Here is a 27,228-nt window from a genome sequence, read left to right as displayed (position 1 = left end):
GGTGGTCTTACTATTAGCCCAGTGCCTTTTCTCTCCTCCCTGGGTTAATAAAGGTGAAAACACTTCTTGAACCATAAAGTCCTGTGGAAATAGAAGGCCCTACTAGTACAATGAATAATATAATGAAAGCACTGATGCTGGGCGCAGTGGCTCACGCCTGTAATCCCAGCACTTTGGGAGGCCGAGACGGGCAGATCACGAGGTCAGGAGATTGAGACCATCCTGGCTAACACGGTGAAACCCCGTCTCTACTAAAAAATACAAAAAAATAGCCGGGGGAGGTGGCGGGCGCCTGTAGTCCAGCTACTCGGGAGGCTGAGGCAGGAGAATGGCGTGAACCCGGGAGGCGGAGCTTGCAGTGAGCTGAGATCCGACCACTGCACTCCAGCCTGGGCGACAGAGTGAGACTCCATCCCAAAAAAAAAAAAAAAAAAAAAGAAAGCACTAATTACCATTCTGATCACTAATGAAATGACAAACCCCAAGAAAGCTCTGTAAGAAGCCATTATCAGAGCAAATGGGGTCACACCTGCTGGCTCCGGGGTACACCGTATCTGAGGCCATTGACAAAGTGCTCACAGTTCCCTTCAATCAGGCTGTACTGCACGGTCTTGTTGACCATCTTTTTTGTACGCTGGATGATCTTGTCCACCGGTAGGGGCAGGTACGTCCCATCTAGCTTGTTATTGACCTTCCAGGAGCAGCCATGCAGCACATCCTCCAGACGACTGTATTTCACCACAGCCCGATTGCTAAAGATGGAACTAATACTGCCCACCTCAAACTCCTCACCTGGAGACCAAAGACAAACAGAGGTTGGGACGTGCAAGGAGTAGCAGAGCAGAGCACAGTCTAAGGCTCTGAGTAAGCTGCTTCCCCTGGGGTCTCATTGGCATCATCAGTAGAAGGGTGACAGAAGAGGGGGAGTTGGAATCAAAGAACTGCAGAGAATCAACTTTCCTGAGAAGCCCTTTGCCCTGCGCCTCACTCCTTGCTCTTAACCTGCACAGGAGTCTCTTTGTCATTAAACTCTTGCAGCACCTTCCCATGTGGTCCCTGATTGTGTTGCACTGACCTGCCCAAGTCCTAGGATTTGAGTTTCGTTTCCTAAGCAGACTTCAGTAATCGTCACAAACATGTAAAGAGCACTCTCTATGTGAGTGTCAGTCCCTGGGTAAAGGACTATCACATACATGATTATGGTGGTTCCATGACACACCTCCCTCTGGGGCTGCCACAGGGGCACAGGGGAAGCCAGCCAAGCAGGGCTCTGAATGGCACCTGCTCCTGCCAGCTTCCACCTACAGCCACTTGACTGTTACCTGCACTCAAATACGGGGATTCTCATTAAGGGTATGTTTGAAAACGGGGTTCCACAGCTTTGAAAAGAGAAATGTTTGAAAGCTGCTACATTATCATATTCAAGCCCTTAGACAAGACAGAGACTCGAAGAGGGTCAGACACCTGCCCAAAGCCAGGTGGATAGTCATTTAAAGCCAGCACTGTTTTTCTGCTACAACCGTGTCGACATGCAAATGTCTATACCCTTCCCTTTATAAGTTGTCCAAGGGCAAGAAATGCTCCATGATCTTTTCTTACAAATTTGAAGAAAATCTGCTGATTTTATAAAAGCTGGTAGCAGATAATTGAGCATTCAGGAGCAGAAATGGCAGAATTCATTTTCAGAGAGAGCAAGATAGGAGTGGGGGAAGATATAACTGATAAGTATCTCTGTGGTTACACAAGAGGGAAACTCCTGGACTTAGTCTGGAAAGAAGAGATGAATTACCACATTCTTGGAGTAGGTTCTGAGACAAGAAGCGGGAATGGTACGAGCCGATGGTGCAGAGAAGAGAGGCAATGAGAAAGGGGCTCTGCTCCATGGGAACATCCCAGCATGGTGGGAGACGGGGCCAGAGGAAGAGGACAGGACACGGAGATGACAGCTGAGAACAAGTTAGGACCAAAGGCCTTTGGTATAGTGCCCTTCTGTAATTCAACTTTGAACTGGCAATACCTGCACAGGAGACAGCATTCAAAGGGCATTCAAGGGTATTCAACAGGGTCCCCCTACCCCTTCCTCTCCCACACCCCAGCCCTCATCAGGCCTCATCTCCTGAGACAACCATTGTGACCAGCAGTTCTAGACACCCAAATTTTCAGTTGTTTCCCATTTTGCTGTAATCTCCGTCTACTATCATCACCTCCTCCGCCATCAAATCTCCACTAAGATTTAATGAACACAAATTGAATCTCAGCCATATGTTAAGACAGCTGTGAGAAATGAAAGGAGGGCTCTATCTACATTGAGGGTGAAACAGCACGGAGCGTGTTGGAACAGCAGGGAGACAAGGTGAGGACAAAGGTGCCAAAGGTGATCAAGAAGCCAGATGCAGTGTTTCAGGACTATAGAAAACAAATGACGATCAGAACATGTGAGCATCTGCACCCTCCTTGGGGAATCCTCAGAAAGGTGAGGACAGATGCTCAACTCTTGTCAATACAAAATAGAGCTCAAGTTCTAAAACGTGTGTTTTTAAACAAAGGGCCCTCTAGGAGGTCAGGGAACTTGGGCCACGCTCTTTACACTTGTATCACTCTTAGGCCTGGACACTCGGTGGTTTTTGGTGAAGAGAGACCAAGCTCTGTCACAGTAAACAACGGTCCAGTCATGCTTCAAGGGGTCCCATTGCTAAAGAATGGCAATAACTGAGGAACACAGGAATGAACTGTGCTTCTATTTACTTGGCTAACTTCAATATTAATATTTCAATATACTATTCATTCTTACTCGGGGGAGCCAGATGGACCACGCAATCATCTTCTACATAGATGGCCCAGTGCTCATAGCCAATTCGAAAAATCTCAATCAGGTCTCCAGGTCTGGGTCTTGGTTTTCCCTACAACGGAAAAATAAAAGATACATGGCACATGCCCAAGGAATTCCAGAGATCTAGTCTTAGGATCAGGTACAGCTCAGCCTAAAGATCCCCTCAGTGTGGTTCATCGCTTCACAGAAACCCAAGCTAAAGAAATTTCTCTTCACACCGAGGACCAAAGAAGTCTGCTCCTCTCCTACCACCACTCACATTACTAAAGCCATCAAGGATACCTGTGCCAGTTATCAATGTATTGCCTCTCAGCTGTGAATGTACCCTCCAATATATACCCTGTGATAGATGACTAAACTTCTTTAAGCATTTCTTCCTTAAAGCAAGTAAGATGTTAAACCTTCTCAGTAGAGGGTGCTGGAGGGACACTGCAAGAGAAAGAGGCTCTCCTGCAGTTTCTGGCCAGGGGTGGGCAGGATGATGGTCAGCAGTGTGGTGTGTGGACATCTAGTAGAGTTCTACCTCAGACCCAGGATCCTCAAGGCCTCCTGCCTCTGCTGGCACCCTGATTCCCTCTGCAGGGCCCCCACATGACCCACCTGAAGCCCAGAGAGTGCCCCCATCCTCTGCACACCCACATCACCAGTTGCTAATAGCCACTTCAGTCCTGCTTGCCCAGCAATTGCAAACTTCTCTATTATCGTGTGTGTGTGTGTGTGTGTGTGTGTGTGTGTGTGTGTGTGTGTGTATGTGTATGTGTCAGGTAGAGAGAGAATGAGAATATACATGAAAAGGTAGGCATAGAGTTGTAAATATGATGAGCATCCATCTTTTTAAAAAATCTTTGGCCAGAGCTCCAGGTCTCACCTTCACTGCTGTGTTATCATCTCCTGGGGGCCCAGCTTCTGGGGCCCTGTGACCTGCAGGTCTTTGAAAATTCATAGGTAAGATGTTAGGACCCCCTGGAAGCCTACAAATGGTATTGCTGTCTCTAAACCAGACCTGATCACCTACTTGGAGCAAAGAAAAGAGCCCTGGAATATGGAGAGACACAAGATGGTAGAGAAACACCCAGTTACATGTTCTCATTTCACCCAAGACCCTTGACCAGAACAGGGTATAAAAGACTCATTCCCAAAAGTGATACTAAAAAGATATGGAAAATGTAAGCATGAAGATTTACAATTAAGGAAAGGCTATAAAAGTGTGGGTGAGTGCAAAGTGCACAAAGGTCATAATGGACTTAATTAACATCGTTAATGTCATTAATTTGTCAACTACTCAGAGCAAAATATTTTAATGCAATACATGTGTGAAAGTCTGTAGCAAATTTTCGAATTCAAATAGACATAAGACATGACACACTGGAGAGAAACCCTTCAAATGTAAAGAATATGGCAAATTGGCCAGGTGCCGTGGCTCACACCTGTAATACTAGCACTCTGGAAGGGCGAGGTGGGTGGATCACCTGAGGTCAGGAGTTCGAGACCAGCCTGACCAGCATGGTGAAACCCCATCTTTACTAAAAATACAAAAAAATTAGCCAGGCTTGGTGGCATGCACCTATAGTTCCAGCTATTCAGGAGGCTGAGGTAGGAGAATGGCTTGAACCTGGGAGGCGGAAATTGCAGTGAGCCGAGATCACACCATTGCACTCCAGCCTGGGCGACAGAGCAAGACTCTATCTCAAAAAAAAAAAAAAAAAAGAATGTGGCAAATTATTTCACATGCTTTCACGCCTAACTCAACGTCAGAGAAGTCATCCTAGACAGAATTCCTACAGATGTGAAGAATGTGGCAAAGCCTTTAACCAGTTCTGAGCCCTTACTAAACATAAGATAATTCGCACTGGAGAGAATCCCCACCAATGTGAAGAATGTGGCAAAACCTTCAACCAGTTATTAACCCTTATTACACATAAGATAATTCACACTGGAGAGAACTCCCACAAATGTGAAGAATGTGGCAAAGCCTTTAACCATTACTCAACTCTTATTAAACATGAGAGAATTCATAGTGGAGAGAAACCCTACAAATGTAAAGAATGTACCAAAGCCTTTAACTGGTCTTCAAACCATAATGAACATGACAGAAGTCATACTAGAGAGAAACCCTACAAATGTAAAGGATGTGACAAAGCCTTTTAAGTGCGTCTCAAGCCTTACTAAACATAAGATAATTCGTACTGGAGAAAAACCCTCCAAATGCAAAGAATGTGGTAAAGCTTTTAACCAGTCTTCAACTCTTATTATACATAAGAGATTCATACTGGAGAGAACCCTGTGATTGAATATGGCAAAGCATTTTAACGGTCCTCAAACGTAAGATAATTGATACCAGAGAGAAACTCTAGAAATCTGAAAAATGTGGAAAAGCTTTTAACCACACCTCATACCTTTCCAAACATAAATTATACTGGTGAGAAATCCTAGAAATGTGAAGAACGTGGCAAAGCCTTTAAATGGTTGTCATACCTTACTGTATGTAAGATAATTCATACTGAAGAAAACCCCTACAGATATAAATAATGTGGTAAAACTTTTAATTAATGTTCATGCCTTATTGCATAGGAAAGCATTTATACTTTAGAAAAATTGTACAAATATAAAGAATGTGGAAAAGCCATTGCTATCTGCTCACATCTTACTCAAAATCAGAGAATTCATACTTAATGAAACCATTATAAATGTAATTAGTGTAAAAAAAACTTTCAGAAAATTAAGCCTTTAAAGTGAATAAGAGTATTTTGAAGAAAAACATTATATATATAAAGAGGATTGTAGTACCTTTACTTGTATTACAAACCTTATTGTACACATTTTATACCAGAGAAAAACACCAAAGCAGTTGTTCAAACCTTGTTGAATATCAGAGAATTTATGTTGCAAAGAAACCCTACAAATGTAATGAATGTGGAAACACATTTGTTTAAAAACTCCAGTGTGGAGAACGCCAGAGAGATCATATTAAAAGATACTTTTGCAGATGCAGTAAATGTGAAAAAAATATTTAATCAAACATTAAGTCTCTGTAAACATTAGAGGATTCACGGTAGAAAGAACTAAGGTACTAACACTTCATACATTACACTAAATCAGAGTGTAGAGTACGGAAAATAATTCAAAGCTAAAATTGTCAGATTTTTTTGTATATAACTTTACAAAAAACAAGACTTTTTTCAAGAGTTATAATTACAAAGTATTTGTTTTCCCTTGAAAAAATTATAGTTTGTTGAAAGCAAATGTCATTTAATTCTCAGATTACTTCATGCTGTTCCTTCATTCGCATTGTTTATGTGAAAGCATGTGATCCATTATTGTTGCATCAGATCTATGAGAGATTCGTTTTTCATTAGGTGGGCATTATTTATGACCTTTTCCATGGAAGAGTAAGGACATTGAAATGCAAGGTGTGCAATGAAAATCTAAGTGAAGAGGCTCCTTGTGGTTGACTTCTAACATGGTTTGAGTGAAGCAAGAGGTAGGTATTCAGAGTAATACTCTTCTACATGATAGTGAGAGAAAAACATTTTGAATTTTAGTAGTAAATCATTTTAAATGCAGTACATTTTGAAATTCTGATTTAAGATTACAGGTGAACTTAATTTTTTAAACAAAACTGTTTTGAAAAATATTAATAGGCTGGATAAAGAAAATGTGAAATACTATGCAACCATAAAAAGGATGAGAGCATGTCCTTTGCAGAGACATGGTTGGAGCTGGAAGCCATTATCCTCAGCAAACTACCACAGGAACAGAAAACCAAACACCGCATGTTCTCACTTATAAGTGAGAGCTGAACGATGAGAACATGTGGACACACAGGAAGAGGAACAACACACACTGGGGCCTGTTGGGGTGAGGGTTGGAAGAGGGAAAGCATCAGGAACAATAGTGAATGGATGCTGGGCTTAATACCAAGATGATGGGTTGATCTGTGCACGAACCACCATAGCACAATTTTACCTCTGGAACAAACCTGCACATCCTGCACATGTACCCCAGAACTTAAAAGCTGAAGAAAAAAAAAAGAAAGAAAAAAACAGCCCAAACAGCCATCAGTAAGCACCAGTTAAGTAAATAATCCTACATCCACACACACACAGACATTAGAGAGAGCAAGCTGAATTTACATGAGCAGCATAATGCTGCTGAGACTCATGCTTGCTGCATGTACTCCATTATATGGAGGCACCACATTTTACCTAACCAACATTGTTCTTTTTCAATATCACTTTGGCTATCCCAGGTCCTTTGTCTTTCCATGTAAATTTTAGGATCACTTCATCAATGGATATCAAAAAAAATATTTTGACAGGGATTGTGTTTAATGTGTTGATCGATTTGGTGAAGACTGCCACCTTAAGATTACAGATATTTTGCAACCCACAAACATGGAATTTGTTTTGTGTACTTAAATCTTCAATCTCCCTTACCAATGTTTTGTAGCCTAACATTTTTGTTAAAGTTATTCCTGAGGATTTTTATGCTATGATGAATGGAATTATTTTCTTAATTTCATTTTCAGATAGTTCACTTGTAATATACAGAAATTCCATTGATTTTTGCACATTCACCTTGCATCCTGCAACTTTGCTGAACATATGTATTAATTCTGATGGTTTTGTGGCCCAGGTGTGGTGGCTCATGCCTGTAATCCCAGCACTTTGGGAGGCCAAGGTGGGCAGATCACTTGAGGCAAGGAATTCAAGACCAGTCTGGGCAACATGGTGAAACCCCATCTCTACTAAAAATACAAAAAAAAAAAAAAAAAAAAATTAGCCAGGAGTGGTGGTGCACGCCTGTAGTCCCAGTTACTTTGGAGGCTCAGGCATGAGAATCGCTTGAACCTGGGAGGTGGAGGTGGAAGTGAGCTGAGATGGTGCCACTGCACCACTGCACTCCAGCATGGGTGACAGAGCAAGACTCCGTCTCAAAAAAAAAAAAAAAATTCTAATAGTTTTGTAAGTACAGGCACATCTCATTTTATTGTGCTTTGCTTTATTGTACTTCACAGATAATTTTATTTTTTACGGGTTAAAGGTTTGTGACAACCGTGCGTCAGATAAGTCAATTGGTGCCTTTTTTCAAACAGCATGTGCTCGCTTTGCTAGCATTTTTTAGCAATAAAGTATTTTTAATTAAAGCATGTACTTTTTTACATGTAATGCTATTGCAAACTTAATAGGCTACAGAATAATATAAGCATAACTTTTATGTTATGACTCGCTTTCTTGCAATATTCGTTTTATTGTGATGGTCTAGAACCAAACCCACAATATGTCTGAAGTACGCCTGTATGTGATTGATTCTTTAGGATTTTCTACATACATTGAATACATGTGATGAGAGTGGGGATCGTTGCCTTGCTAGCTCTAGTCTCTTACCATTAAATATGTTAGTTACAAATTTTTCATAGGTGCCCTTTTTCAGGTTGAGGAAACTCCCTTTAATTGAGGTCAAGAGAATGTTTTTTATCATGAATGGCAGATTTTGTCAAATGCTTTTTCCAGAGGTATTGATATGATCATATGATTTTTGTCCTTTATTAACATGGTATGTTACTTTTTTTTTTTTTGAGAGGAAGTCTCACTCTGTTGCCCAGGCTGGAGTGCAGTGGCATAATCTTGGCTCACTGCAATCTCCACCTCCTGGGTTCAAGTGTTTCTTGTGCCTCAGCTTCCCGAGTAGCTGGGACTACAGGCGTGTGTCACCACTCTCGGGTAATTTTTTTGGTTTGTTTCACCTTGTTGACCAGGCCGGTCTCAAACTCCTGACCTCAAGTGATCTGCCTGCCTCCACCTCCCAAAGTGCGAGGATTACAGGCATGCGCCACAGCGCCCCGCCCTGGTATATTACATTAACTGATTTTGGGGTGTTACACCAAACTTGCATTTCTGGGATAAATCTTAGTCATTGTGTATAATCCTTTTTACATACATGCTGGATTCAGCTTGCTAGCATTATTCTGAGGGTTTTTACATGTATATTCATAAGAGATATTAGTCTTGTAGTTTTCTTTTTTTGAGATATCTTGGCTTTGGTATCAAGGTAATACTGGCCTCACAGAATGAGTTGGGAAGCATTTCATTCCTCTATTTTCAGAAAGAGTTTGTGAAAGATTGGTAATTTTTCTTATTTAAATGCATGGTAGAATTCTTGAGCAAAGCCATCTGGGCATGAGATTTTCTTTGTGAAAAGATTTTTATTTACTAATTCAATTTAGATTTTCTAGTTTTTCTTGGCCAGTTTTATAATTTGTATCTTTCTAGGACTTACCCAATTCATCTCAGTTGTCTAATTTGTTTGCTTACAGTTTTTCACAGTATTCCATTTTATGTCTATAAGATTGACAGTGAGCCCCCTCTTACATTCCCAATTTTGGCAATTTGAGTGCTCTCTCTTTTTGTCTTGGTTAGTGTAGCTAAAAGTTTGTCTATTTTGCCTTTCCAAAATACTATCTTTTGGCTTCATTCGTTTTATTGATTTCTATTTCATTGATTTCTGCTCCAGTAGTTATCATTTTCTTACTTCTGCTTGTTTTGGTTTTAGTTTGCTTTGTTTCCCTAGTTTCTTAAGGTAGGAACTTAGATTATTGATTTTGAGATTTTTTTTTCCTTTCTAATATAGGCATTTGCAGCTACAAATTTTCCTCTAAGTGCTTCAGCTGCGTCTCATAAAATTGATAAGTTCTGTTTTCATTTTCACTCAGCTCAAAATATTTTCTAACTTCCTTGTTCCTTTTTTGACATTATTTAGATGTATGTTGTTTAATTTCCAAATATTTGTGAATTTCCCAAAATATCACTTTGTTATTAATTTCTAATTTAATTTCATGTGATCAAATAAAATATTTTGCAGAATTTTAATCCCTGCAAATTTACTGAGACTTACTTTATGGCCTAGAAGAGGGTCTATCCTGGAAAACATTCATGTGTGCTGGAGAAGAATATGTATTCTGTTGTTGAGTGAAATGTTTTATGAATGTCAGTTAGTCACATCAGTGAGCTGCTTACATCTTCTATCTGCTCACTGATTTTCTGCCTAGTTGTTCTATCCACTACTGAGAGTGGGGTATTGAAGTTTCCCAACTATTATTTCTGAATTCCCAATTTATCCCTTTATTTCTATCAGTTTTTGCTTCATACTTTTTGGGATTATTTTGTTGAATATGTATATGTTTATAATTGTTATATCTTCCTGATGAATTAACCTTTTGTCATTATAGAATGACCCCACTTTTTTCAAGAATATCTCTTCTCTTAAAGTCTATTTTGTCTGATATTGGTACAACCACTCCTGCTACGGCCACTGTGTACATCAACCTATTTGTGACTTTAGATCTAAAGTGTGTCTCTTGTGGATGGCATTTAACTGGATCTTGTTCTATTAAGTCATATGATCTCTGCCTTTTTTTGGTGTGTTTAATTCATTCACATTTAATGTTACTATTAATAAAATTGGATTTATGACTATAATCTGCTGTCAGTCTTCTGTACCTCACGTCTTTTTTGTTCCTCTGTTCCTCTTTTGCCTTCTTTTTTGTATCAAATACGTATTTTCTAATGATCATTTTAATTCCTCTGTTAACTTTTTGATAACATTTTTAATTGTTTCCTTGTGGTTGCTCTAAAGATTCCAATATGCAACTTGACTTATTGCTATCTATTTTAGATTAATACTAACTTAATTCCTGTAAAATACGGAAACTTAAAATTAGCTGCATTGCTTCTTCCCTCCTTTATGTTATTATTGTCAGATATATTACATCCATATATGTTATAAACCGAAGACAGTGTTACAAATATTGCTTTATATAAACTTTTGTCTTTTAAATTAGTTAAGAGAAAAAGGAAAAAATATACTTATGGTCATATATATTAACTACACTTTACCATTTCTGGCACTCTCCATTTCTTCCTGTTGATTAAGATACTGTCTGGCGTCATCGATCTAATATAGCTTCATATCAGTCCCTCTCCTTTGTGCTATTACTATTATATTTATTATGTATTTGCATGTTATAAGACCAAGAATAGGATTTATAACTAGTTTCATTCAATTACCTTTCAAATTGGTCAGCATAAATGATAAAATATATATTTATATTCTTCTATATAATCACATATATAATTATCTTTACTGGTGCTTTGTATTTCATGTGGCTTAGAATGCTATCTGGTGTGACTTTCTTTCCACCGGAAGAATTTTCTTTGCTATTTCTTTTAAGGCAAGTGTGCTAGGCAAAAATTCTCTCATTCTTCATTCATCTAGGACTACCTTTATTTCACCTTCATCTTTGTAAGATATATTACTGGATATAAAATTATTGGTTAACAGGTTTTTTTCTTTCAGCACTTTTAATACATCATCCCACTGCCTTCTGGCCTCCATTGCTTCTGATGAAAAGTTGACTATTGTTTTTTATTGTGCAACTCTTGTATAGAATAAGTCTTTTCTTCTCTTGTTGTTTTCAAGATTCTGTCTTCGTGTTTGGCTTTCATCTGTTTGAATGATATGTCTAGATATTCACAGAGCTTCTTGGGTGTATAAATGTTTTATATCAAATTTGGAAAGTGTTCAGGTATCTTTCATACAGGTATTTTTTCTGCCTTTTTATCTTCTCTCTTTCTGGGACTCCAATTACACATTTGCTGGTTTGCTCAATGATGTCTCCTGGCCTCTGAGGCTCTGTTCATTTTTATTTTTATTTTTCCTCCTACTCTTCATATTAGATAGTTGCTGTTGATCCAGCTTTGAGTTTGCTGATTCTTTTTCCTTTTTAGGAACTCAAATTTGCTGTTAAATCACTCTAGTGAATGTTTTATTTTGGCCATTGCATTTTTCAACCCCAGGATTTTCATTCGGTGCTTCTTTATCATTTCTACCTCTTTATTAAGATTCTATATTTGATCAGTTATTGTCATTCCACTTTCCTTTAATTCTTCAAACTTGATTTACTTATTTAAACATACTCATAATAGCTGTTGAGAAGTATTTGCTACATTCAACATGTAGGCCCACTAGGAAAGAGTCTCTGTTGACTGTTTTTGTGTGGGGGGGTCACTCTATCCTGTTTCTTTGCATGTCTCATAATTTGTTGTTGAAAAACTGGATATTCTAGGTAACATATAGTAACTGTGGGTTCTGATCTCCTTCCCCACCCAACCAGGGCTGATGGATGTTGCTGTTTGCTTGTTTGTTTGTTGTTTGTTTAGTGACCTACCTGGACTGATTCTGTGATGTCTGTTTCTCTCACAGCATGTAACCACTGAGATATCTACTTAGAGGTTTTGGGGTTTTTTTTTTCCTTGTTTTTATTTTGTTTATTTTTATTTATTTATTTACTTTTACTTTACTTTTTTTTTTTTTTTTTTTTTTGAGACAGAGTCTCACGCTGTCGCCCAGGCCAGAGTGCAATGGCATGATCTTGGCTCACTGCAACCTCCACCTCCCAGGTTCAAATGATTCCCCTGCTTCAGCCTCCTGAGTAGCTTGGATTACAGGTGCCCGCCACCACACCCAACTAATTTTTGTATTTTAGTAGAGACAGGGTTTCACCACGTTGGCCAGGCTGGTCTTGAACTCCTGACCTTGTGATCCACCTGCCTCAGCCTCCCAAAGTGCTGGGATTACAGGCGTGAGCCACAGCGCCTGGTTTCTTGTTTTTAACCCTGGCTTAGATCAGCATAGCTTAATGGTCAGCCAGTGACTGGCCAGAGGTTGAGTCACACCTTGTGCCAGGAAAGCTTCACCTTTTGTCAGTGGATCTCTGTGTGGCTTGGAGAATTCATTCAAAGTTCCAGATTTTTATGAGTCTTCAGTCTCTCCTGAATGTGAATGTGTATGCAGCCTTATGCATACCTTTCAGACCACTAGATACATGTGGTAGCTTTTCAAGACCCCTCTTTAGTTGTATCATTACCTGGATTTCCATGTTAAATTTTTGGCTGGCCTGTTGGCTTATTGCTTGTCCTAACCAGTACTGCAACCTCAAGCTAGCTGCAATTTTGGTCTTCCATGATTGTTTGTCACTGAGATAACTATTGTTTTCAACATCCCTGGGCATGGAAGTAAAGTCAACCACCCTCTGCTGCCACTGCCATTCCCTCCCACAAGCCCCGCCCACCTGGAAAGAACTTCCTTACCACAACCACACAGCTGGAGGTGAGGGGGCAATGCTAAAACTCTACAGACTTCCACTGTTCTTTCTGAAATTCTGAGAACCAGTATACTTTTTTTTTTTTTTTTTTTTTTTTAGGCAGAGTCTTGCTCTGTTACCCAGGCTGGAGTGCAGTGGCGTGATCTTAGCTCACTACAACCTCCACCTCTCTGGTTTCAAGGGATTCTCCTGCCTCAGCCACCCGAGCAGCTGGGATTACAGGCTCGCGCCACCACACCCTGCTAATTTTTTTGTATTTTTAGTAGAGATGGGGTTTTACCGTGTTAGCCAGGATGGTCTCAATCTCCTGACCTGCCCGCCTCGGCCTCCCAAAGTGCTAGGATTACAGGCGTGAGCCCACACCAGGCCACGGATGGACTTTCTTAAATTAACCCTTCTCAATTTGTTGTATGCCTTTGGTCAAATTTCCAGTCTTTAAATAACTGTCTTTGGCAATTTTGTCTAGCTTTATAACTGTTTTGGGAAAAGAGGATTTGCTGAGATCTGCACTCAGCCATTCCCCAAGTCCTGCCCACCTGCAGGAATGAGTTGTTGTGGGCACAAAGCAAACAGTATACACTACAATATTTCATGGAAGGAACTGAGGCCAAGAGAGAGGAAGTGCTTTGTCTAAAGTCCCACAGCAAGTCCATGGTCGAGCTAGGACCAGAACCACCCCTTTGCCCCTGCCAACAAACCAACTCTTTCTTCTGCCTTACTCAAACGGAAAATGTAATGGCAGCCATATATCCACTAGAGGGCGCCCCAAACCAGGCTTCTCACCCAGAAAGCAGCATGATATTGAAGGAGACTTCAAACTGGACTTCATTTTCTTTTGCCATAAGCCCAGGGAGAGCAATAGGGATATCCCCCACCATAAAACCCGGAAGCTGGTAGTATACAGAAGAGGTTGAGAGCTAAGAGTTGGGAAGACAGCATGTGAGTGATGTAGACGGATACAGAGGAGCAGAAAGCAGCCAAGAGAGTAAGTGAAGAAAGGGAAAGTGGAGGAGAGATCTTTCTCATCCTTTGGAGAAGACTAAAAAGGAACAATAGCAAATAGTATTTTCTTTGTGATTCAGATAGCAATAAGAATATATTGCTTTAAGCAGATGCCTCTGTCTTCATAAATGGCAAAGGGATCAGAGAACAATGTTTTAAAATGTTCATAAGAAAGTCTGAAGTTTAAATATTTTGATGCTTATTTTAAAAAATCAAGTCAGATTCAACATTTGCATGTGCAGATGCAGGTAAACAGTTAAATTGCCTTTAATTGATAATTTAGGTATATACAGATTTTTGATTCATAGATTGTCTGATTATTTTTTCCTTTCAGACATAGGTAAATGAGAGAGGAAGAGAAGTTATTTAACCTAATTTCTTTATATGAACATATGTGCCAAGCTGAGGTCATTTCTGCTATTATACACACATGACAGGAAAGCCCATAGGCCCATCCTCACTGTTACAGTAACGTAAGGACCATTACTATCTAAGTCCTGACACTGGTCAGGAAGAAAAACAGAAAGGCCCATGGACGAAAGATGAACAAGAAGTGAAGAACAGGTGCCAGAGCTCAAATCAATCCAACTCAGGCTATTATTTCTGGCATTGATCGGGGTGAAAGGAATGGCAGTAACAGTAAGATTATGGGACAGGTTTTCCTGAGTCAGTCCAGAGGGAAAGCCAGTTGACACGTTATGTTACTCTTGAACCAACCCCTGACTCCATCTCACTCTACCTGAGCACAGACCCCAATACCTTAGAGTCCTAACCAATGCCTTTCACCCACCATCCACGGTATGTAGTGGAGGGCAGGGCTCGCAGAGTCGGCCAAGCCAGCTGGACAGTCACGTCTGTTCTTCGTAGGAACATGCAGTCTGTTCTTGGCCATCCCTCCACCTTGGACACACTTCCCCACCAACCAAATAACCAGTTACTTCCCACCCAACATGACTAGGTCATTTCTAATGACAACAAACAAGCAGTCAATTAAATCCTTGTTGTTGTTTCCTGGAAAACTGACAGCAAGAAGATAGCCCAATTCATTGTGAGGCCAGTCTAAGCCAGAAGAAAGCTCACAAAACCCAAGTTCTGTTCATCAAGGATGTCGAACGAGCTTTGTGGTACAAAAAACAGAAGGCTCAGGGATTGGAGAAGGAAAGAGGAGGGAATTTTGGAATTTTAGATACTTTCTTTTGCATTTTAATACTCGCTCATCTGCAATTTTGCCACTGGATGGGGGAGTAAGGTATAAAACTAAATGGGATTCACAGAGACTTAACAGTTATCCACTCTCTTGTTAAATTTCCTCCCACTGTAAATGGATTATATTGAATATTGATTCTCAGCCTTGGTTACAAATTGAAATCGCCTGTGGAGCTTTAAAAAGTTCAGATCTGTCTGGAGTACAGCCTAGGTGCCAGAGTTTTAAAAGCTCCTCCGGTGAGTTTAAGGTGTAGCCAAGGTTGCAGTTATACTGGGGGCTTTTCTACAGTCCCATCCTTCCCTTTTTCTTTAACATCTCTCCAGCATTTGATGAAGTTCTGCTAACTTCATGAGCCACAGTGTAGCTGTCAGTATGTTCCAGAGCTGCCTCCAATCCCAGCTGATGCTGCCACCTTCAATTCCAGGTGAAGATTTTGCTGCCGTTTGTCTTCATGTGATTGGGTTAATTCAAAAGCCTTGTCTTCAAGCTCTTTCTTTTATTAATACTTGTTCAGTTCTATTTCCTACGCATTTTGTATATCTCTAAGTGTGTCTTTCATTTCCATAAGTTGTGATTATTTTTTATTTATAATATCTACTTTTTCTGGAGCATTTTTCATCCATATCCTGTATTGTCTTTAAAGTTTTCTTTAAGTTGGTTTTCACCTTTCTCTGGTATCTCCTTGAATAGCTTAGTAATCAACCTTCTGGGCTGGGTGCGGTGGTTCATGCCTATAATCCCAGCACTGTGGGACGCCGAAGCAGGTGGATCACCTGAGGTCAGGCATTCAAGACCAGCCTGGCCGATATGGCAAAACCCCTCCTCTACTAAAAATACAAAAATTAGCAAGACATGGTGGCACATGCCTGTAATCCCAGCAACTGGGGAGGCTGAAGCAGGAGAATCACTTGAACCTGGGAGATGGAGGTGGCAGTGAGCCAAGAGTGTGCCATTGCACTCCAGCCTGGGTGACAGAGCAAGACTCCATCTCAAAAATAATACTAATAATAATCAACCTTCTGAATTCTGTTTGTCCCTTTGGAATAAACGGTCATTTCAAAGCTCCCTGTACATCTGCACAGGCTGGCAACCCAGCTCTGGCCCTTCTCCCAGAAACAGGCACCCACTTAGAGAAACTCCTCTTTTGTAAGGCCTCCTATCTGACAAAGACAAAGAAAAAAATAATCAAAAATATGAACAAAGCCTCCTAGAAATTTGGGATTATCTTAAATGACCAAAACTAAAAATAATTGGTGTTCCTAAGGAAGAAGAGGAATCTAAAAGTTTGGAAAACACATTTGAGGGAATAATTGAGAAAAACTTCCCTGGCCTTACCACAGATCTAGACATCCAAATACAGGAAACTCAACACCTGGGAAATTCATCACAAAAAGATCATCATCCAGGCACATAGTCATCACGTTATCTAAAATCAAGACAAAGGAAAGAATCTTATGAGCTGTGAGGCAAAAGCATCAGGTAACCTAGAAAGGAAACCCTAACAGATTAACAGCAGATTTCTCAGCAGAAACCCTACAAGACAGAAGGGATTGGGGTTCTATCTTTAGCCATTTCAAACAAAACAATGATCAGCCAAGAATTTTGTATCCAGCAAAACTAAGCTTCATAAGTGAAGGAGAAATAAAGTCTTTTTCAGACAAACAAATGCTGACAGAATTCACCACAACTAAGCCAGCACTACAAGAAATGATAAAAGGAGTTCTAAATCTTGAAAGAAAACTTCAAAATACACCAAAATAGAACCTCCTTAAATCTCACACAGCCTGTAAAACAATAACACAAATTTTTAAAAAAAGATATTCAGGCAACAACTAGCACAATGAGTAAAACAGCACCTCACATCTCAATACTAACATTGACTGTAAATGGCCTAAATGTTTCACTGAAAGGATACGGAATGGCAGAATCGATTAAAATCCACCAACCAAGTATCTGCTATCTCTAAGAGACTCACCTAATGCATAAGGACTCACATAAAAGGGGTGGAAAAAGATATTCCAAGCAAATGGAAACCAAAAGTGAGCTAGAGTAACTATTCTAATATAAGACAAAACAGACCTTAAAACAACAACAGTTTAAAAAGATCAAGAGGGACATTATGTCATAATAAAAAGATCAGTCCAGCAGGAAAAGATCACAATCCTAAATATATGCACCTAACACAAGAGCTCCCAAATGTATAAACCAATTACTACTACACCTAAGAAATGAGATAGATGGCAACACAGTAATAGCGGGGGACTTCAGTACTCCACTGACAGCACTAGACAGGTCATCAAGACAGAATGTCAACAAAGAAACAACGGACTTAAACTATACCCAGAGCAAATAAACTTAACAGATATTTACAGAACATTCCACCCAACAACTGCAAAATATACATTCTTTTCATCAGCACACGGAACATTCTCCAAGATAGACCATTTGATAGGCCACAAAACAAGTTTCAATACATTTAAGAAAATCAAAAATATATCAAGTACCCTCTCAGACCACAGTGGAATAAAATTAGAAATTAACTCTGAAAAGGAACCCTCAAAACTATACAAATACATGGAAATTAAGTCATCTACTCCTCAATGATATTTGGTCAACAATGAAATCAAGATGGAAATTTAAAAATTCTTTGAACTGAACAATAATAGTGACACAACTTATCAAAAGCTCAGTGACACAGCAAAAGTGGTGCTAAGAGGAAAGTTCATAGCATTAAATGCCTACATCAAAACAAAAAAACAAAAAAAACCTCTAAGGTTACACCACAAGGAACTAGAGAAACAAGAATAAACTAAACCTAAATCAGCAGAGGAAAAGAAATAACCAAGATCAGAGCAGAACTAAATGAAATTGAAGCCAAAAAAAACAAAAAACAAAAAACAAAAAACAAAAAACAAAAAAACACACACACACACACACACAAACACACACAAAAGATAAATGAAACACAAAGCTGGTTCTTTGAAAAGATAAACAAAATTGATAGATCATTAGTGAGATTAACCAAGAAAAGAGAAGAAATCCAAATAAATTCAATTAGAAAAGACATGCGAGATATTAAAACTGATACCACAGAAATACAAAAGATCATTCACACACACAAACTAGAAAATCTAGAGGAGATGGATAAATTCCTGGAAATATGCAATCCTCCTATATTAAATCAGGAAGAAATAGAAACTCTGAACAGATGATAACAAGCAGCAAGATTGAAACAGTAATTTTTAAAAATGCCAACAACAACAAAAAAGTCCAGAACCAGACAGATTCACAGTTGAATTCTATCAGGCTTTCAAATCATTGATACCAATCTTACTGAAACTATTCCAAAAGACAGAGAAAGGGGGAATGCTCCTTAAATCGTTTTATGAAGCCAGCATCACCTTAATACCAAAACCAGGAAAGGACATAACAAAAAAAGAAAACTACAGACCAATATCCCTGATGAACACGGATGCAAAAATCCTCAAGAAAATACTAGTTAACTGAATCAAAAGCATATCAAAAAGATAATCCACCATGATCAAGTGGGTTTTATAGCAGGGATGCAGGGATGGTTTAATATATACAAATCAATAAATGTGACACATCACACAAACAGCATTAAAAACAAAAATCACATCATCATCTCAATAGCCACAGAAATAGCATTGGCAAGATCCAGCATCCCTTTATGATTAAAAACCTCAACAAAATCAGCATAAAAGGGACATACCTCAAGGCAATAAAAGACATCTATGACAAACCCACAGCCAACATTATACTGATTGGGGAAAAGTTGAAAGCATTCCCCCTGATAATTAGAACAAGACAAGGATGCCCACTTTCACCACATTTATTCGATATAGTACTGGAAGTCCTAGCCAGCACAATCAGACAAGAGAAAGAAATAAAGGGCATCCAAATCAGTAAAAAGGAAGTCAAACTGTTGCTGTTTGCTGATATGATCATATACCTAGAAAACCCTAAAGCCTAATCCAAAAAGTCCTAGAACTGGTAAATCAATTTAGCAAAGTTTCAGGATACAAAATTATTGTACACAAATCCAGTAGCCCTGCTGTACACCAACAATGACTAAGCTGAGAATCAAATCAAGAACTCAACCCCTTCTACAACAGCTGTAAAAAAAAAAATAAAATACTTAGTAATATACCTAACCAAAGACATGAAAGATCTCTACAAGGAAAACAAAACACTGCTGAAAGAAATCACAGATGACACAAACAAATGGAAACACATCTCGCGCTCATGGATGGGTAGAATCAATATCGTGAAAATGACCATACTGCCAAAAGCAATCTACAAATTTAGTGTAATTCCCATCAAAATACCTATTCACAGAACTAGAATAAAACAACCCTAAAATTAGTATGGAACCAAAAAAGAGCCCACATAGCCAAAGCAAGACTAAGCAAAAAGAACAAATCTTGAGGCGTCACATTACCTGACTTTGAACTATACTGCAAGGCTATAGTTACCAAAACAGCATGGTACTGGTATAAAAACAGGCATGTAGACCAATGTAACAGAATATGGAAGCCAGAAATAAAGCAAAATACAGCCAACTGTTTTCAACAAAGCAAACAAAAACATAAAGTAGAAAAGGACATCCTATTCAACAAAAAATGCCGGGATAATTGGCAAGCCACATGTAGAAGAATAAAGCTGGATCCTCAACTCTCACCTTCTATAAAATTCAACTCAAGACGGATCAGAGATTTAAATCTAAGATATGAAACCATAAAAATTCTAGAAGATAACATCAGAAAAACCCTTCTAGACATTAGCATAGAAAAAGAATTCATAATCAAGAACCCAAAAGCAAATGTAATGGAAACAAATATAAATAGATGGGACCTAATTAAACCCAAAAGCTTCTGCACAGCAAAAGAACAATCAGCTGAGTAAATGGACAACCCACAGAGTGTGAGAGAATATTCACAAACTATGCATCCAACAAAGGACTAATATCCAGAATCTGCAAGGAACTCAAGCAAATCAGCAAGGAAAAAAACAAACAATCCCATCAAAAAGTGGGCAAAGGACATGAACAGGCAATTCTCAAAAGAAGATATATAAATGGCCAACAAACATATTTTAAAAACTGCTCAACATCACTAATTATCAGAGAAATGTAAATCAAAACCACAATGCAATAATACCACCTTACTCCTGCAAGACTGGCCATAACTTAAAAATCAGAAAATAATATGTGTTGGCATAGATGTGGTGAAAAGGGAACACTTACACTGCTGGTGGGGATGTAAACTGGTACAATCACTATGGAAAACACTATGAAGAGTCCTTAAAGAACTAAAAGTAGAACAACAATTTGATCCCACTACTGGGGTATCTAACCAGAGGAAAAGAAGTCATTGTATGAAAAAGACACTTGCACATCCATGTGTATAGCAGCACAATTCACAACTGCAAAAATATGGAACCAGCCTAAATGACCATCAACAAATGAGTGGACAAAGAAAATGTGGTATGTATACACACACACACACACACACACACACACACACACACACACACACCATGGAATACTACTCAGCCATAAAAAGGAATGAAACAACGGCATTCACAGCAACCTGGATAGAACTGGAGACCATTATTCTAAGTGAAGTAACTCAGGAACGGAAAACCAAAAAATCATATGTTCTCACTTATAAGTGGGGGCTAAGCTATGAGGGCACAAAGGCATAAGAATGATGTAATCGACTTTAGGGACTCGGAAGGGAAGGGTAGGAGTGGGGTGAGGGATAAAAGACCACGCACTGAGTACAGTGTACACTGCTCAGGTGATGGATGCACTAAAATCTCAGAAATCACCACTAAAGAACTTTTCCATGCAACCAAACACCACCTGTTCCCCCAAAACTATTGAAATAAAAGTACAAATAAAGATGTATCAAATATGTAAATGTAAAAAATAAAACTATAAAATATCTAAAAGAAAACAGGAGAAAATCTTTGTGACCTAGGCAAAGGTTTCTTAGATATGACATGAAAGGCACTATTCATAAATAGAGATGTATATGAAATCATATTGTATGTCCACTTCTTTGTCTCCTTCTTATAACTATTTTGAGTGACATCAATGTTGTTGCTTTTTATCAATAGTTCATTCCTGTTTATTACTGAGCAGTATTTCATTACATTTCCTTTTTATAAAAGGAAAAGCTGATACATTGGACTTCATCAAAATTCAAGAACCTGTTCTGAAGAGACAAGCTACAGACGGAGAGAAAATATCATAAAGTATTTATCTGATGACGTACTTGGATAGAGAACTTCTGGAGAACTCTCAAAACGTACAAACCAATAGGAAAAAATGGGCAAAAGATTTGAACACTTCACCAAAGATTATATATATGGATGGCAAATATACACATGAAAAGATGTTTAACATTATTAGTCATTAGGAAAATGCAAATGAAAACCACAATGAGATACCAACACATCTATTAAAATAGCTCAAATTTAGAAGATTTTGACCATGCCAAATGCTGATGAACTGGAACTCTTATATACTGCCAGTAGGAAGGTAAAATGATACAACCACTGTGGAAAACAGTAAGTTAAGGTTAGAGGTCTTTTAGAATTTGTCTAGCAGGCTTGGAGAGCCCCAAAAAAGAAAAAAAAAAAATTAAGGAAAACAGTAAGTTAAATATACATCTACCACATGACCTAGCCATTTCATTCCTACATATTCACCCAAGAGGAAAAAATACACAGTCTGCACAAAGACTTGTACATAAATGTCCAAGCAGATTGTGATAGTCAAAAACTAGAAACAACTTAAATGCTCAATCAACAGATGCACAGATAAACAAGAGTAGCATATCCATGCAATGAAATACTGCTCAGTAATAAAAAGGAATGAACTGTTGATAAAAAGCAACAACACGGATGTCATCCAAAATAGTTACCTGAAGGAGACAGACAAAGTGCACATACAATATGATTCCATATAAATCTCTCAAAATGCAAACAAATCTATGGTGACAAAAAGCATATCAGTTGTTGCCTGGGGATAGGAGTGGTGTGGGAAGAGAGAGGGATTACAAAAGGTACAAAGAAACTTTTGTAAATGATAGAGATTATTCATTATCTTGATTGTGGTGAAGATTTCACAGGATATATATATAGATGTCAAAGTGTATCAAATTGTACATTTCCCTGGCATATACATATGCCAAATGTATCAAATTGTATATTTTAGATATGTGGAGTTTACTATATGTTAATTACATCTCAATAAAATTGCTTTAAAACAAAGCATAAGTAACATCCCAAATCAGGATATTTATTAGACTGTCTAAACCAAGCTTGTCCAACCTGCAGCCCACAGGCCACATACAGCCCAGGACAGCTTTGAATGTGGCCCAACACAAATTTGTAAACTTTATTAAAACATTATGACATTTGTGTGTGTGTGTGTGTGTGTGTTTTAAGCTTAACAGCTATCGTCAGTGTTAGTGTATTTTATGTGTGGCCCAAGGTGTTTCTTCTTCTTCCGATGTGGCTCAGGAAAGCCAAAAGATTGGACACCCCTGGAAACAAAGTAAAATACAATATGTAGAGAAGTTGCCAGGAGGTTAAAGATAGTCACTTTGAGAATTCTTGTTATACCTACCTCAGCTGCTTGCTTTATTAACTTGCCTTTATTCTCAGGCTTGGGAATTGAACTCCAGTCTGCTTTCTGGCTGAGTGTGGTCTCCAAGCTAACTACAGGCTTCTCCCTGAATGATTTTGTAATCACATAGTTAACAAATATCACTATTTCACAATTATTAGAAAATCTGTATTACAGATGTGTGATTTTTAAGATGCCTTTCGGTTTGGAGATTGTAGGGAACATTTCCCCCCAAGCTTGTGTCTGTGAACCCATTAGAACTTGTTTCTGTGAGCCCAGAAGAACTGCTGTTGGCCGGTTTTCTGACAATTGTTTAAATGCTAATGATAGCAAGAAGCAGTTTTGGGGTTTTTTATTATTTTTTAATTTGCTAATAATCTCTTTTTAATGTTTGTCAAAGTGATACTTGCACATGGTTGTGGTTGTTGTTGTTGTCGTTAAGGAACCAGTACATAAGAATTTATAATGAAATGCAAGGAGCCTTCCTTCTTTCCCTTCTCATCCCAGCCCTACTGCCCAGAGGCAAACCCCTTGAACTCTAGAGCTCCTTCTTCCAATAATTAGCTCCAGATTTCTAAGAAAGCTTGATAAGCCACAACACTGTAACTGCAAGTAATATGAATGAAATCAGTATATTTCTCCCTTGAAACAAAATGTTACAGGAGGGGACAGAAACAAAAGGCAAGAATAGGCTTTTAAGCATATTAAATGAAGGTAAAGTAGAGTAAAATACAGTAGAGTAAAATACTTCAAAGCCAAAAGATCTAGGTTTGAATCCTAGCTCTCATGATTGCTGTCCCACCTTGAGCTAGTAAATTAATGTCTGACCCTCAGCTTGATTATCTTTAAAATAGAGATGAAGATATGTCTCACAGAGGTGTTATGAGAGGGAAAAGAGACAGCACATGTAAAGATCTGGTATACCACCAGCTCAGAAATGGCTTTTTCTTTACCTTTTCCCATGCTTTAAACTCTTCTCCAGAAAAAAATAGTGTACGGGGCAGATGGGACACCCCTCATTTTCATTATAGCTCCTCTCCAAAATTTCAGCCCCTCGGAATTTTTTAAAGCAGCAACCATCATGTTGTTACTGAAAGTGAATTCAGGAAATCTGCCAAAGGCTGACTCATTGTTCATTGATTAGTGAGACCAAGGACAATACTGTAAGCCTCCTGCTAAAGCCATTCATTTCTCTGGGGTCTAGACAATGGCCTTGTGGCTAGAAACAGCTGCAAGGCGTGCCTGTGGCCAACAGGTCCCAAGCCCAGTATAATCTGTTATCACCCAGGATCACACCAGCCTTTCCCTTGCTGGGTAGCAGCTGGCTGGTTCACACAAAAACCACCTCTGGGTTTGCTTTACAGAACTGCATTCCAAGTCAGTTCTTCAAAAGGCTTCTTCCACCCAAAGACCTCATCCTTACAATCTTCTTACCCTTGCTGGATGCTTCTGCCCTGTTCTAATGTGCCCGGCCTAGGCTGCTTGGCTGGGAGCTGGACCAACGCTGCGGATCCCACGGATTCTTCTAATTCAAGGGGAGAAATGCTATTTAGACCTGTGAAAGGAGAGTTCGAGCAAGCACCTTGACCGCTACGGAGAGTGGGCTCAGAGCTGTAGTCCAGCATCGTGCCCGGCTCCTGGTTAGGCCTCAGGAAACCTTGGGATGAATGGAGAGGGTTGTGGAACTAGGTGCTGGAGCGGGTTCAGTTCCTCTGCCAAAGAGAGACTTTGGAATTCCTGGGGACGGAATCGGGGAGAGCATGAAGAGGGCGCCTCGCCTCTGTCCTAAGCCAGATGGGAGGAACCTCTGCAGAGCGAGAGCTGGCCTTAACGCCACCCTCCGGAGCTGCCACCACTGCCTCACCTCCATATAAAATACGGCAGGAATGAGGGAGTGGCTGCCTGGCTCGCTTCGATTAGCTTTATAACAAGCGGTCGTTCTGAAACGTTCGATCATGATGGCTAACAGACAACACAATCACCAAATGTCTAAGAAAAGGAGCTTTGAGGGTAACGGCCCGCTGGGAGCTGAAGGACAATTGCGGAAAGGGCCCCCATTCTCGGGGCTGACCTGAGTGGGGCACAGTTGAACGTCTGGGCGCAGGCTGCTGGTCCTTGCGCCCGGTACCGGCGGTTCGCGAGGCGGGTTTGGGGCGGGGTGGGGGAATCCTAGGAAGGCGGGGCGCGTACTTCCCCCGGGCGCCCGGGCTCAGGCCCATCCCGCCTCTGCTGCCTCGCCGGCCCCCAGGCCTCGCAAGGGACTACGCGCCTGGCGAGTTCCCGGTCTGCGCGGCCCCTGGTCGGCGGAGCCGCGGAATCGTGGGCGCTGGGGGCGGCTCGGGGAGGAACTGCGGAGGGGAAAGCGCCGCGGGCGGCAAACGGCAGAGGCGCGCGGGGCGGCGACAGTGGCGCGGGCGCAGTGAGCGCGTCCGAGGACAGAGTGGGGCGAAATGGGGCGCTTATAGGCCCGGGAATCTGTGGGTCTTTTAGCGGGAGGGGGGGCGAAGGAGTTATTCGTTTCGGGGAAGGTCATGGAAACAGCAAAGGCTCAGAGGTGGTGCCTAAACTGGCTGGAGCAGCCCAGCGGTTTGGAACAGAGGCGTGACATGGAGGGGTAAATGGAGACCAGATTAGGAAGCCTTGGGAGGCACCATCAGGAGTTAAAATCTTGAACAATTCAGTTATTTTGTTTTAAAAAATATCTAGAAAATGAAATCTACACATACGTGACAGATAACATAAGAAAAAGTACATGGAATACACATGTTGCCGTCTTGCCAATGTACTTTAATGTGGCATTTTCTCCTTGTTTGGACTAATACCTGGGATTCTTTGTCCTACTCCAAGAAAACTAAGGAACGGGACACAGGGTGAGGTGGGAGTGAAAGTTTCATAAGCGAAAGTAGAAAGCTCTCCACAGTGAGCTGAGTATGCAAGTGGATTGCCCTGTTACAGCTGAATTCAAAAGCTTTTGCAAGAAAACCTCTTATCTCTGTAGTAGTTTGAGTAACTTCTCTTATCAGTAAAGCTGTCTTATCTTATGCAGCTGTGGGTATGTGTCTATGCAAGCACAAAGCACCGCCTTTTTTGTTTGCATAACTGTGAGTTTGTTTTAGGTTAGCACCCCTCCTCCCTGTGCAAGTTCCCACCATGTATATGCCTGAAAAGGGGAGGAAACTTTCCTGGAAGCTCGCTAATTATGAAAGAACAAAGGGCTTCTATGCTGGACCCTGTCTGCTTGTCTGTGTGCAGGTGCAGCCTGAGTTTTTTACCAGGTTGTTTTATTTTTGCCTGTTGCTGTGGCTTTTCAGGCAGGCCGCTTCTGCAGTGAGTCTTCTGCGCTGATTTTCTCGTTCCTTCTCCCTCACACATCGTTAGGAAACATAATACAATTACTATCCACGACAAAACCATCCTACTTAAGAAATGGAACATTCCTAGTATAGATGCTCCCACCTGTGGTTTCCTTCCTTATCCCTTCTCCCTCTGCACGCCCAACTTCTATCCTGACCTTTGTGTCTGTCATACCCTCACTTTTTAAAATAGTTTTTTTAAATCGTTTCTTTGTATCCCTAATACATCACTTCGTTTTGCTTCTCTGTAACTTTATAAAAATGGTGCTATGGTCTGGGTGTTTGTGACTCCATAAATTCATGTGCTAGAATCCTAACCCCCAAAGTGATAGTATCAGGAGATGGGCCCTTTGGTCATGAGTGGGATTCATAAGAACCCTTATAAAGGAGGTCCTGCAGAGCTATCTAGCCACTCCCACCATGTGGGAACACAGCAGTTGCCATCATCTAATAACTGACACCTGTCCCTCACAAGACAGGAATCTGCTGGTGCCTTGATCTTGGACTTCCCAGCCTCCAGAACTGTGAGAAATAAATTGGTGTTTATAAGCCACCCAGCCTATGGTATTTTGTTATAGCAGCCCAAATGGACTAAGACAAATGGTATCATGCTGTTAAGTTCTCTTCTGCAATTTTCTTCTTTCAAAGTTGTTTCTGTAATACATACACAGTGCTGTATAGTCCTGTAATTCATTTTCACTACAGTAAAATATTCCACTATGTGGCTATACCACAATTTATTGATCCAGCGATAAAGCCACTTGGTGGTTTGTTGGTTCTTCTTTTTTTTTTTCCAATTTGGGGTTGGAAACAATTGAAAAGGACCCAATTCGTATCCTGGTGTACACATGCAGACACCCCACAAGATGTAATACCTAGTAGTATACGCAAATATCCAACTTTACAATAAAACACTAGAACTGTTTCCCCAACTGGTGGTCCCAATTTCACCTCTACCAGCAATGGGTAAGAATTGTTAATTTACATCCTCACCAACACTTAGTATTGTCACAC

General features: G+C 40.0%; 1 protein-coding gene and 1 pseudogene across 1 annotated transcript in view; one reads left to right on the top strand and one right to left on the bottom strand.

Moving 5' to 3' along the window:
- PLAAT5 (phospholipase A and acyltransferase 5) overlaps positions 1-25,265 on the bottom strand; it is a 29,742-nt gene extending 4,477 nt beyond the window's left edge. Inside the window, exons 1-5 of the mRNA XM_005577540.4 lie at positions 24,933-25,265; positions 24,296-24,416; positions 22,862-22,967; positions 2,792-2,900; positions 530-792 (exon numbers count right to left, since the gene is read on the bottom strand). Of these exons, the coding sequence (XP_005577597.1) occupies positions 530-792; positions 2,792-2,900; positions 22,862-22,967; positions 24,296-24,416; positions 24,933-25,080 (747 nt within the window). The 5' untranslated portion in view covers positions 25,081-25,265. The remainder of the gene's footprint in view (positions 1-529; positions 793-2,791; positions 2,901-22,861; positions 22,968-24,295; positions 24,417-24,932) is intronic.
- On the top strand, positions 21,805-21,853 carry LOC123568912 (U7 small nuclear RNA; annotated as a pseudogene).
- Positions 25,266-27,228: the final 1,963 nt, after the last annotated feature.

The sequence above is a fragment of the Macaca fascicularis genome, chromosome 14, assembly GCF_037993035.2.
Source record: "Macaca fascicularis isolate 582-1 chromosome 14, T2T-MFA8v1.1".
In the NCBI taxonomy this organism is placed as follows: Eukaryota; Metazoa; Chordata; class Mammalia; order Primates; family Cercopithecidae; genus Macaca; species Macaca fascicularis.
This window is presented reverse-complemented; position numbering and strand designations above follow the sequence as displayed.